This window comes from Strix uralensis, chromosome 4 (genome assembly GCF_047716275.1).
Source record: "Strix uralensis isolate ZFMK-TIS-50842 chromosome 4, bStrUra1, whole genome shotgun sequence".
In the NCBI taxonomy this organism is placed as follows: Eukaryota; Metazoa; Chordata; class Aves; order Strigiformes; family Strigidae; genus Strix; species Strix uralensis.
In genome coordinates this window covers 96026049-96038701 of record NC_133975.1, presented here as the reverse complement: position 1 = coordinate 96038701, position 12653 = coordinate 96026049, and the positions used below count along the sequence as shown (strand labels likewise).

At 39.6% G+C, this 12653-nt stretch overlaps 1 protein-coding gene across 7 annotated transcripts in view; it reads left to right on the top strand.

The window, feature by feature from the left end:
- The first annotated feature begins 245 nt into the window (after nucleotides 1-245).
- Nucleotides 246-12653, top strand: part of RAD51B (RAD51 paralog B) — a 409346-nt gene continuing 396938 nt past the window's right edge. For 6 of the 7 annotated variants that reach the window (XR_012628885.1, XR_012628884.1, XR_012628886.1 and 3 more), the window contains exons 1-4: nucleotides 257-339; nucleotides 2032-2125; nucleotides 2971-3084; nucleotides 6026-6142. Coding sequence is in view for 4 of the 7 variants with exons in the window: in XM_074868069.1 (XP_074724170.1) it covers nucleotides 2042-2125; nucleotides 2971-3084; nucleotides 6026-6142 (315 nt within the window). In the remaining 3 variants the exon portion in view is untranslated. Of the gene's footprint in view, nucleotides 340-2031; nucleotides 2126-2970; nucleotides 3085-6025; nucleotides 6143-12653 lie in introns of all 7 variants that reach the window. The other variant, XM_074868071.1, reaches the window with a different exon arrangement.

Below are 12653 nucleotides of genomic sequence, written 5' to 3'. Positions count from 1 at the left end.
CCCAGAGCTGCGTCCCTTCCGCGGGAGCGGGTGCAGGAGGGGCGCTACCCCGGGCGGTGGCGGCGGCGGCGGCCGCAGAGCCCTCACCGGGCCGCAGCCCAAGGGCCGAGTACAGCTGCCGCCGCTGCCGCCGCCGCCGCCGCCATCCCAAGCCACAGGGCGGCGCGCGCTCCCGCCTTCCCGCCCGCGGGAAGCACCGCTCCCGGTATGCCCTGCGCGCCCCCGGCTCTCACGGGCGCGGGGGATTGGTGAGAGCACGGCCAATCGCGCGCGCGGGCCTTGCCCGGCGGCCCCGCCTCCTCGCGCCCGCCGCGGGGAGCCTTTGAAAAAAGTTCTCAGGTGCGCGGGGGCTCTCTTCTCCCCGGGTGGGCGGGGCGGGCTGGGCCCGGCGGGAGACCCCGGAGCCGCGGGGGCGAGGCTGGTTTGCGGCGGGAGCGAGGTTTCGGGTGTCTGCGACGCTGCCGGCGGCGAAGCGGGGCCGGGGCCAGGCCAGGGTTCCGGCGGCGGGCGCAGCCGCGGGTTCCCCGACCGATGGGGTCGGGCGGGCGCCTGAGTCACCTGGGCTGGGCGGCGGGAGGGTGAGCCCGGTGCGGCCGCAGCGCAGCCGCTCCTCGCCTTCAGGCGATGGCGTCGTAGGTTCATTTTCTCGTCGCAGATGAAGTGATAATGTCAGGCTCTCCGGCAGCACCCGTGTCACCTGGTGTGAGTCCGTGCCGATAGATGTGTTTTTCCCCCTCACGGGTGTGTAGTCTGTGTGATAGATGGATACTAATGCAGCTGGTAACTCGGAGAGCACTCCCGAAACTTCAAACGTTCGGGTTTCCTCCTGTCTAAGGAGAATTTTGTCGAGGGGGCAATAAGGCTTCCATCTTGTGAAGTTCTGGAGGCCTGTGCATCTGCAAAAGTTCAGCTATTTCGCATTATTTAAAAGCCTTTTTATTTTGCCTAAACTTCTGACTAAATAAATAACACAAATACTGCCTAAATAATATATGTGGAAACAGCGATGTGCTCAAGCAGACCTACAGGTTAGGAAAACATCTGTGCTTTAGGTTGTACTGAGCTGAATACCATCCTGTGGAGCTTTGTTCAGTAGAATGGAATAACAAAAAAAGGGGCAAATGCAAATAACTGAGGGCTAAGAATGGGAGAAGGGTTTGTAGTGGCAGTGTAATCTTACCTGCTGTGTAAAATAGTCTTAAGGCTTATCTGAAATAGTCAGTCTTTATGCAGGAATCTCAATAAATACAATTTGCTCGAGTGACTGAATATACCACAGTTGCTGCCTTGGTATTTCTGTTCACAAAAATGGTATTTTCGTTCACTTCTAGAATAAATTAATATTTACATTGTAGTTCCCATCCTCATCTGCTTAGCTTTGGCCTCTGGTTTCTGTCACACAGTGGCTAAATTAAAGAACTCTTTATTGTTTGTTCCATAAATTGTTACCCAGAACGTTCTGAGATGGGTTTGACTAGCTGGACCATCTTGAGTCTCACATGCTAAAGTATGTTTCCAGTCTTTCTGTTGTGTCCTTTCCGGGTCCTTCCTGTTCTTTCAACATCTGTCACGAATCCTGGGTCACCAGAACTGAGCATTGTGTTCTAGCAGTATAGTGTTTGGGGCTAAATACTTACTGTGATTACTATTTGTGTTTAGGCATCCAGAGATAACCTTATTTCATTCCAGGGCAGTATAGCATGAGGAGTTCTTGTTTGGCTCACCACTGAGTAATTTCCAGCTTTCTTATGTCCCAGAAACATCTGTCCTATAAACATGGCTGACTGTTCTTAACTGACATGATCTCATACATGTAAAATATGAAATATAATTTAACATAACTGCTTTCAGAGTGGTAATATAATTTAATGTTGCATAGACTTATATGGGAAGTCTACAACATTAAATTTTATATATATGTGCATGCGCATGTGTGCACATTTTCCTGTTCTTTAGCAAGGAGTGAGTATAATTGTCTGCATAGTCATATTCCAAGCATCTTTCAAAATTTTCTTTTTGTTTGCTCTGTAGCTTGGAGAGCATGGCTGCTAAGAAACTAAGAAGAGCGAGGTTGTCTGAAGAGCTGTGTGAAAGGCTGAGTCGGTATCAGATAACTACGTGTCAGGTGAAAGGGTTATTTTATGTTTGTGGGGGGTAGTTTTTTGGGGTTGGTGTGTTGTGGGGTTTCTTTTGCGTGTGTGTGGGTGTTGTGTTTTAATGCATGTGCTGTTTGCTTTTTTGTGGTTTAATTTACAGAGAGCTTTCTATGAAGTAGGGGGCATTTCAGACTCTCTGGCCTGCTACATTGTTAAAATGTAGCTTTAAAACAATAGATGCCTAACTAAAACATTTAAACTTGTATGTTTGTACTAACTTCACTTCTGAAGAACCTGAATATGCTTTGTTTTAGCCGGGGTGTGTAGCTACTACTTGTATGGAGTAAGACATCCATTTGTGAACACTTCAGAGAAACACATGTATACTACATAATCTAGCATGTGAATGTGCTGTGATGTTACACTGTCAGTTATGGGTTGATTCAGCAGTACGTTCTGAAGTTGTTCTTGCGAATGCTCACCTAAAGAGAGTCAAGAGGCCCTATATGTTTCAGTAGTATGCATCATAAATGTAGGATCTAGCATTAGGACTGCACTCTAGAAGACATGATATATTTTGAATGTTTTTCAGGTAGATGTGAGACTTTTGTGGGCAAAAAGGTGTTTGTTGCAGTTCCATTGCACAGTTCTTGCATGTTTGGTCCTTTGAGCTCACATATCCTTTAAAATATAAGTACAATTTCTTTTAATATACTGGTCTTGGAGAAAGGTAGGAGAAGTATAGCATAATAGTACATAACATGGCACAGTTGGTAAACCTGTGGAATGTATACTAGTTGTGTATAAATTGCATCAGTTTAGTCCCATCTTGATTTCTAGGTTGCGCGCTCTGAACTGTTCTATCATCTTTCAGGACTTTTTATGTCTTTCGCTCTTGGAGCTAATGAAAGTGACAGGACAGAGCTACTATGATGTGCAGAAGCTTCTTTGTAAAGTCAGCCGAGCTTGTGCTCCCAAAATGCAGACAGTAAGTATGCTTGTCTTGATTCTGGTTTTGATACAGTGTCTGGGAAAATGCTTAACAGTGTCACTCATCTTTTTACCTGGGAGGTTTGTGACGTCTCAGTTTGATTGCACAGTGAAATAATACTTTTATTTTTAAATTTAGATCTCTGAGGCACTTCAGTTTGACGCAGTGACTTTTATTAAGCATTATAGCCTCAAGAGATTGTTCAGGCTTGCAGAATCTGTTCTGACTGCAGTAGGAAAATATGGGACTCTCTCTTGCAATCCAGCATATAAAAGTTGCTTCCAGTTTGGACCCTGCAACTAAAAAAAAAAAAAGCATTGTTTAATACAAGCAAAGAATAAGAATTTCAGTATAAACTGATTTTAGACATAAAATTGGTGCCAAGAAGTGAAGTGATCCTGAGAATAACTTCTTGAGGATTTTTTCCATCCATGACAATGAACTGTAGTGTGGTTTAGACTACAGGTAGCCTAACTGGGGAGAGTGCAAGAAGGAAACAGATGTTAGTTGCAATGCAGTGGCTGGATTTTGTTTTCTTTTTTGAATTCAGGTGAAAAAGTGTCAAAAATGATGTCTTTTTCAAACAGAGAGGACGTGGACAGTTCTGACGTGTGTCAATGCAGCCTGCTTTTTTTCCTGAAAGAAAAAAAAAAAGCCACGTCAAAGTTTATTATGTGTAGTTGGCGTAGTAATTGCAGCAGTAACTCTATGAAACTTTAAATTCACAAGTATAATGCATTAAAGTTAGTGATATGCACAATTAGTATGACTTCTACTGAATGGATTAAAAGCTAGCTAATTACTAGTTTTCCATCAGTAACTGTTAATAATAAATAAATTGAAGACAGGTGGAAGTTTTACATAGAGTTCTAGCATTTTCTTTTGCCTGTCATCCCCACATCACTATTCAATCAAATTTCTTTGCTGAGAAGCTTGATAGATATTGAGGTTTGTCAGACAGTGGTTGTCAAGGACTGTTCTACAGAGCCAGCTGATAGATGACCAGCTATGTAAGTGCATATAATACAGAACTGTACTTCCAGAAACAGAGAATGTTATTTTTAAATGATGTGGATTGAATCTTTGCAAACACGGGATTTCAGATGGACTTCAGCTCAGAGTGACTGATGTAGCATCATGACTAATAGCAAGAAGGTTTGATAATATCTTTGAGTAAATAAATAAATGAATTAGATAATAGGAGTTATAAATAAGGGGAAAATACTGTCCAGATAAAACATTGGAAGCACTGGCAACAAAACTTGAGAGTATGCCAAGATATAGAGTAAAACTCTAATTTCTGGAAAACTTGCCTCGCAGTATGAAGTACAGAGTGAAGCCTACTGAACTCATCAGAGAGGAAGTTAGTTAAGGGGTGACTTGATCACATTATATGCTGAGTAGAAAAAGTTAATTATATTAGAAGTCTCTAGACTCTAGCTGAACAAAAAGCTGAACAAGATCCAGTGGCTGGAACACAAATTAAAAAATAAGTCCCTGAAATGGGAAGTTAAAAACAAATATTTAGAAACTAACATGAGTTACATTGGAAAAAGTTGGGTAAGGATGTGGTAATTTTTCATTCACCTGGACTCCTGATTTAACAACTGAATTATTATATGTTTTGCTGATTAGGGATACCAATTAAACTCAGACACCAGAGTGAAAAGAGCAGGCATATTTTACTAGAAATAACTAAATAATATAACAGAATAATACAGAAAACATACAGTAAGAAAAGACAGAATAGTGCACTTAAACAAATAGGAAAATACAGGGTAATGCATCAAATCATTACTACGAGAGAGAGAGAGAGAATAGTGATTAAGAAAGATCCATCACCACTTGCATACGTTACCATCATCCAGATCCGCAGTCGCTGGGGAGCCCCGGTTACAGCGAGGATTTGGAGAACCTTTCCCTGCAAGTGGGAAATCCTACGCGGTGCGTCCACCCGTAGGTGAGGCTTCCAAAGTCGCTGTGAGCGGGCCCAGCCTTATATACCTAAAAATCAGTAAGCCAGAATAGCTGACACCTTTGTTTTAAGCGGAAATGTCTGGTTTTCATCTCACGTTAGGTTCCCCCCAGAGCCTGGCCAGGGCTTAAGGGAGAAGCTAAGGGAGTTTCCCTGCTTATCTAGTTAATTTATGAGCAAGGTCACAAGGCCAGACAACTGTTTCTGTGGCCTTGTTATCTTGCTCACACATAAAGAAATATAAGGATACATTCAGGATAGACATGTTTTATGATGTTTAAGCTACATTTTCTATGCATATTTCACTAATGACTACACACTGGGTTAGCAGTTTCAGTTCAGGGCCTGTTGCTCAGGCTTCAGTATTCCCACCTTTTACATCAGAACAGTTGGTTTGCTATAACTTAGTATAATACCTATTAGCACAATGGTTATCAGTTATAAAATGTACAGGATTCATCTATAGGTCAACTCTGGCTTGGGCTTATTGTCCAAGCCTTAGCACTTCATTATACAGTCTGGTTCAACCCTAATTTTGTGGGTTAAATACAGAAATCACTGGGTTCTTGGTTTCATGTGAGGGTTCCGCACTGGTCACTAATCATACACTAGTGTTTACTTACTTAAAAGTTGGAGTTTCACAAGTTGAAGGCAAGCCTTGTTGAATAGGAGCAGAGAAAACCTTTGACACATTGTTATTAAAGGCTTATTATTTTATGTTGTGGTGAGGGAGATACAACAAACTTAAATTTACTCTATGAGCTATAAATAGTATATAAATGCAAGGAAGCACCCTAAGAGAGGACTATAGCTGAAGATAGGAATAGTTTGCTCATTAGCAAGTGTTAAGTCATTCCAGGTTGATGAAAGCAAATGCGAGAAGTTTGCTATTTCATTAAACGAAAAAAAAAGCATTTTCTGATTTTTGTGTTTTCTTTTGCTTTTTTTTCCTTCCTATTGTAGGCTTATGAAATGAAACTGAGGAAGTCTGTCAATCCCTCTTCAGCCTTCTTATCTACCACACTGCATAGTTTGGATAAAGTCTTGCATGGTGGAGTGCCTTGTGGATCCCTCACAGAGGTAACTTGTTTAATGTATTTTTCTGCAGTTGCATATCACACCTAGAAGTCAAAACTCACAGGCAGGTTGGACTGTCTTGTGTCAGGTGCTTTAAACGTAAAATACAGAAAAATTTTGTATGAGAAGTGATTTTTTTTTTTTTAAATTGGTAGAGGCTGCACTTTTTTTTGTATGTTGTGGTTTTTTTTTTCTCCAACATGTCAGGTAAGTAAGAAAATGAAGGAATTAAAAAAAATTGGTGACCCTATATTCCTTTAAAAAAGTGAAAATTTTCCCAGGAAATCTGGGAGAATTGTTGGATGGATTTTACAGTGGGAAAGTTGCAGTGTAGTTTTGTGGTTAGAGCACAAGGTGGGAAATCAGGAGTCTGTCCTTTTAATACTGACTCACTCTAAGTCATTAGTTTTTTCCTAATTGCTTATTGTACCTTCATAAAAAGTGTGAAACATATTAGCATGAGAATGTCTTTATAGAGCTTTTATATATAACTAATTTATGCAATAAATATGTAATGCATTATTTTTAAAAAGGTTGTAATTAAGGCCTGTATTATATGCGCATGCATTGCAACACTACGAATTGCATATCTGTCTATATCACTTTCTGGACTTTGGATGCAGTGCTACTTTGTTGCTTAGAATTTTCTTTCAAGAACAAGGAAGCACTTCCATCTTCTAGTACCTGGATTTCTCTATTGCCTTGCAGAAGGTGAATAATACCTTCCATAGTTTCAATACTCTGGAAAGAGGATTTGTGTAGATGCTTATGGGATTCATTGAGTATTATAAAAATACAAAGATGCAATCTCTGGCTTAGGAATTTGCTGAGGTACAGTTGGAGATGGAAAAACATATACTTTGGAGGGTGTATCAATATATGTGTGCCCTGTTCTTATGTTATTCCCCTAGCCATCTGTTGTAGGCCCTTGGTAGAGATAGAATCCAGAGCTAGAGGGACATTGGCTATTTATGCATTGTGGCCATACTGGCCTTCTTAAAGTTCTGAACTTGGCTGTGTGCTTGAAATTAAGTGGAAAAATATATATTGTGTGCCTCATGCTCTGAATTTAGACAGGTTGAAACCATTTTTTTTCCTTGAACACTTTAACAGTCCTTACTAAGTGCTTTTCTTTGTTTACTTTGGCAAATTGCCACAGTGGACAAGTAGAAGAGAGAAGTTATGAAAATCTTACTATGAGGAAAATACATTTTTTCCACACCCTACAATCCAACTAGATTGATTTTTGATCTCAGAAATAACTTATGAAATCCAGTAGTGACTTAAAACATATTAGTGTTTAAGCAACACTGAGTTTAGACGATAACAGTTTCTGCTCTAGTAGACTCTCACGTAATGAGGGGATATTACTTTTTAAAGCTTCGGAGTATTTCTTTCTGTACATGATGTATAGGAATATACACCATTCAGGCCTTCATAAAAATGTTTTAAGAACGCATCCACAAACTTAGTGTAATCTGTCAGAATTAATTTTTTTTTTCATATTTAGGCCTAGCTTTGTTACCAATTTACGATAAGAAAATCTGATCGGAAGAACTTAATCTTAAGATGAATACTGCAAGTCTTTAAATTCTGGGAGAAAAGACTTGCTCAATTCTTTTTCATTGAAGAAGAAAGAGCTGTTCTTATAAGTAGCGGTGGGACATTCAGGGTCCTGAGATTGTAACTGTGCTGCTGTTGAGGATAGTGCCTTCAGCAGGAGATGAGTTTTTGGTTCCTAAAAATATTTTTCAGAAAAGCAGTGGCCACACTAGGTGTAGTTTTGACTCCTTTTCTTTTGGATTATTGTTCATGCAGTCAGCTGATGGAATAGCACAGCCTGTGTTTGAAAAGAAATGATGCTCACTTGTGGCTAGGGTCTGTCTTTCCGGGATTTCTGTCTGGTCCGCTACCTTTTCCTCAGTGGAGGCAGAGAATGGCTGTTCACATGCTTATGCTGCTTAAACTTCTGAATTGTGCTTCTTTAGCTGAAATGTAGAGCCACTGCTGTACAGGTAGGAGAAGGGAGTAGAATAGAGATGTATCTTTCCTGTGATATGCCGACTTGCCCTTGAGCCTGTGGCTGGCTCGTGAGTGGTGCCCAAATCAAGGATGTCATCCTTCTATAGGTCAACCCAGATAACCCCGTCTGTTTTGCCTGTCTTCCTGTGGCTTGGCAGTTTTGAGTAAAAGATGGCCATGTAAAAGTTTGCATTAAAGGATCCTGGAATATTTTTTTCCTAATTAAAAAAATAAGTGGATATGATCCTTTTGGGTTGGAAGAGCCACACAATTAATTTACAAGGCTGCTGATAAAAAGATCATGAATATTTGTCTTTTTTCTTAATCCTAATTGTAGCTATCATTTATCTATCAGTGCAGTCTATCTGATATGTTCTTGCCTAAAGGCCCAGTAGAATGGCTCTGGAGCTTGCTGAGTGCCATGTTCTTGACATTGCTCCAGAGGGAGATCCGGGAAAAGCAGTGGTTGATATGTTGGGAGTTCTACTGGAGTTTAGCTAACCTTTGACTTCTAAAGTTTTTTTTCTTTGTTGTGTTTTTTTTTTTTAATTTGAAAGTAAGTTCTGCAAGCTGTTGATCTCAAAACATGGATGTCAAATATCTTTTTCAGAGATGGTATAAAATAATGCTCTTCAGGAAGTAAATACAAATGCTTAATTTTCCAGAGCTATGTATTTTGTAATACTTCTGAGCTTAGTTGATTGTCACAATACTAAATTCTTAATTTTGTTTTCCAGTGTTTCCTTAAAACATTTATTTCTTCAGATACGAGAAAATCTCTGAAACTGTTGCTAAACTCTATTTTAAGAATGGTCATACTCTGTGTCTATCAATATATGTAAAGGTAGTTGGGGGAAATGAAGATATTCAAAGATAGGCTGAACTTTCATCTGATTGTAAATGAAAAGCACTGTGCGAGGAAAGGTGTTGCACTTTAAGTTTTCTTCTGAAAAAAACTTTTGAATGTTAAGTTTTTTGTATTCTAACATATTTTGGTTAAAAATTAGAGAAACCTGCCTAATGCAGTTATCTTCAGTAGGTGATCTCGCTGAGTGACTTGAGATGTTGAAGTCTGTACAAGACATCTAGTGGATGAGACCAGAGCTGCGAGCACTACGTCCTTCCACTGGTAGCTTAGTCTTGTCCCTCTGGCATGAGGGTGCAACCAATACTGCTGCATAATAACTATTTAATCAGAAATATTATAGAGAGAACTAGGTGGACTCCAGAAATTAGATGACTAATTTAAGAGATCAGAGTTGTTTGAAAAAAAAAAAAAGTGTTTTGGTTTTTATTTGCCTTTTAGGTACTAAATATGGAGAGCAACTTAGGGCACGTATTGGGGGTTTCTCAGCAAACATAAAGGCAGAGAACAATTAACTATGCAGAAACAGCTTCTCATTCAAAGCCTGGTTCTGGAGATTTTTAAAAGCGTTTTTGCCGGAGTCATGAGATCTGAAGTAGTTTCAAAGGTTGGCAGCACTGCAAGTGTTCTTCAGCATGATTGTTAGATGAAATTTTAGTAGCAACCTATCAAGTGTCTGCTGCTGCTGCTTTGGTGCTGTATTGCAGCTTGTGAACATTTTCAGGTGATGTTCTTTTTGAATTCAAGTGATTCTGAAACTTAATAATTTTAATTTGCTCTTTTGCAACTTAGTGAGGCATAGCTGACCAGCAGATTGCCCTTTGGTGTTTTTGTTATTAGGCAGATATTCAAAGTCTGAGAGAAGTACTCTTCAAAAGTATGTTGTGTGCAGCATTAACTTCCTGACTGGTGTGGCTAAATCGTTGTCTTCCTGTTACTTTACCCAGCAGTGAGGGTGGTTGGAAACTTGGAATTTGAGTACATGAACCACAGGGTTAAGACTTGTGGTGGTATCTTCTACAGCTGCTTGCTTTTTGAGTGCCAGAGGGATTTGATTTGTGTTGCGCTGTCTCAGACCATTTTTTCCCAAACCACTATTAGGTTTTAAGTTGGAAATTAAATCACAGCTGAAATTCTGTGGTCAGATGTCAGAGCTTTTGGCCAACTCCTCTGAGGAAAAATGAAAGTAATGACTTTGTGAATATTGAAGAGTTTAATCCCCTGGTAGCTGAGGAAGAATTAGCTCCTTGTGACTTCATCCAAACCCTACAGATGTGCCAGAGAAGACAATATATAGCTTATTGAAAAATAAAAGTATATTTTATTAGGCAGAGATAAATTAAAAACTGTTGTAGTCTTCACATTTCTATCTGGGTGGACTTGACTTTTTTTTTTTTGAGCAAATTTAGAGTAAAACAAACTAAGCAAACTTTTTGCAGACATTTGATTTAAATTATATTAGTGGAATTTTAGGTTGTTTTTTTTAACTATGATTGTATTGTTCAAAACACTTGCTGAACCAGTGGTAGCTACAATAAAATGTAGTTCTTTAAAATTGTTCACGGTGGATTATTTAAAATCCCATTTTAACGCCCTCTAGAGGAATGCTGATAAAAGATGAAGTAGTGTTGTCTTTGGGAATAGGAATTCTGTCCTGCTCCACTGGATTGCTTCCTTGTACTAGCTTGTACTGCAAGATTCACTGTCTTTCTCTGATACGATGCTCATATCTTCAGACATTTTTACAGCATCTCTGCTGAATTAGCTCCTGCATCAGCCACTGAAATAAATGTTGATTCCAGTGCACCTCCCAGGCAAGGCTGAAACTACAAACGTTTTTATGAGGTCTCCTCACAGTTGTCCAAACATTTTAATTTAACAACTGGATTGATGCCCTTCCCTCACTCATTTCAAGTCAGCTTTTTAACTAGAAACAGCTGGTGAGGTTCCTTGGCTATCACAGTCTAAGAAATATGTATTGCCTCTGAAATTTTTTATATATGCTTTGGGTTCATATCAAAATGTGGCAGCTATTATTGATACGACATTTTGTAATTTAAGTACACTGGATGCAGGACAGATAATTGCATAAATATGACTGATTCCTGATCTGTAATTCACAAAATGCAGTGTGTGTTTCTAAACAAAAATCATCTAATGCTTCTTGTGCATTAAAGCTTCAAGTAGATTGACTGATATGGCTTGGTTTTCAGGCCTTGTTTATAGACAGAAGTGATTCAAGGGATTTTAACCAACTGTTGACAATAGCTAATGTGTAACTGTAGCTAATGCAGTCCCTCAGTGTTTCCCCGTGAATTTTCTGTACTTCAAGTCATGCTGCTGCTGCTTAAAACAAAACCATAGCAATACTGTAGTATCTTGTGGTGAAAGAGTGTTTGTACTTAGTGTTGTGCATTCAGGCTCAAAAATCAGTTTGATTTTGAGTGTGTCTATTTGTAAGGTTTCATTTTTAATTTAAAACATCAGCTCTGTATTTAAGCCTTTCTTTTGGCAGTACTAGGTGTTTTGAGGAGATATGCTTCATTTTGCAGTTTGACTTCCCTGGAGAGGCTTACTTTTATCTTACATTATTATTTAGTCCCTACTAACATCAGAATGAACTCATCACTCTCTGTTTTTAGTGTCTAAAGTCACTTCAACTTTGTATTTGCTGTTTTTCAGCACTCTTAGTATTTAAGATGGCATCATCTCCCTTCCCAGAAGCAGTGATAATGTGATGTTGTATTTAAAGACCTAGTGTAGTAGTAATGAACAATTATCTGAACACAGAGCTCAGCATTCATTTACAATCTCTGCAAGATCTGCAGCGGATAAAGAACAGCATACTGCTATCCCTAGTAGAAGAATCTTGCGCTTAGAAACTGGGGATCTCATCAAACAATGTATTCTTTTGATCCTTGTGGTTTTTCTCTTGGATCGAAATCATACCAGAACCATTTCACACAAGTCAAGTGTGCTCCTTTTGAATAATGCTGAACTGTAGTAGGCTTTCAGTAAGGGCAGGTGAAAGCTTAAAATTGGCAAACTGGTCTGGATCCTGAAATGGTGCTCATGTTGAAATATGGTAATAGGGAGTTACCAGCAATGACAAAACACATGCTGCATAGTAGTCGCCGGGGCAGACAAAATCTGTCTTATGTATTTGTGGTTCATATTGAATGTTCAGTTCAGTCTTTATAGGGTATAAGTGATTCTCCTTGTGATTTCCCAGGGAGACCTGGTTGTAACCAAGGTAATGATGATTCCTAAGCAGTCATTTACCTCTGTGAACTCATTAGCTCTGGACTTTGTTTTCAGCAATAAAGGCCATTGATGTCATGTGAATGTCAACGGTGAATCTTCTAATTCTGCTCTATTTTAGAAGGTAGCACAGAGAAGGAGAGAGAAGAGACCTAGGTGTAGCTCTAGGGAAGATCTTGTAAGAGGAGGGGGAGAGTAGGGGACCTCAAATATGAGAGGTAATAAAGGATGTCAGATAAAGTACCAGCATAATGCTGTGTCTGAAGAAGTGTGTATTCTTCAGTGGATGAGTTTGACTGCAAGGCACAGATCCAAGAGTAACTGCAAGTTGCTCTTTGTGGGCTGCATTCTATCTTTTTGTGGCTG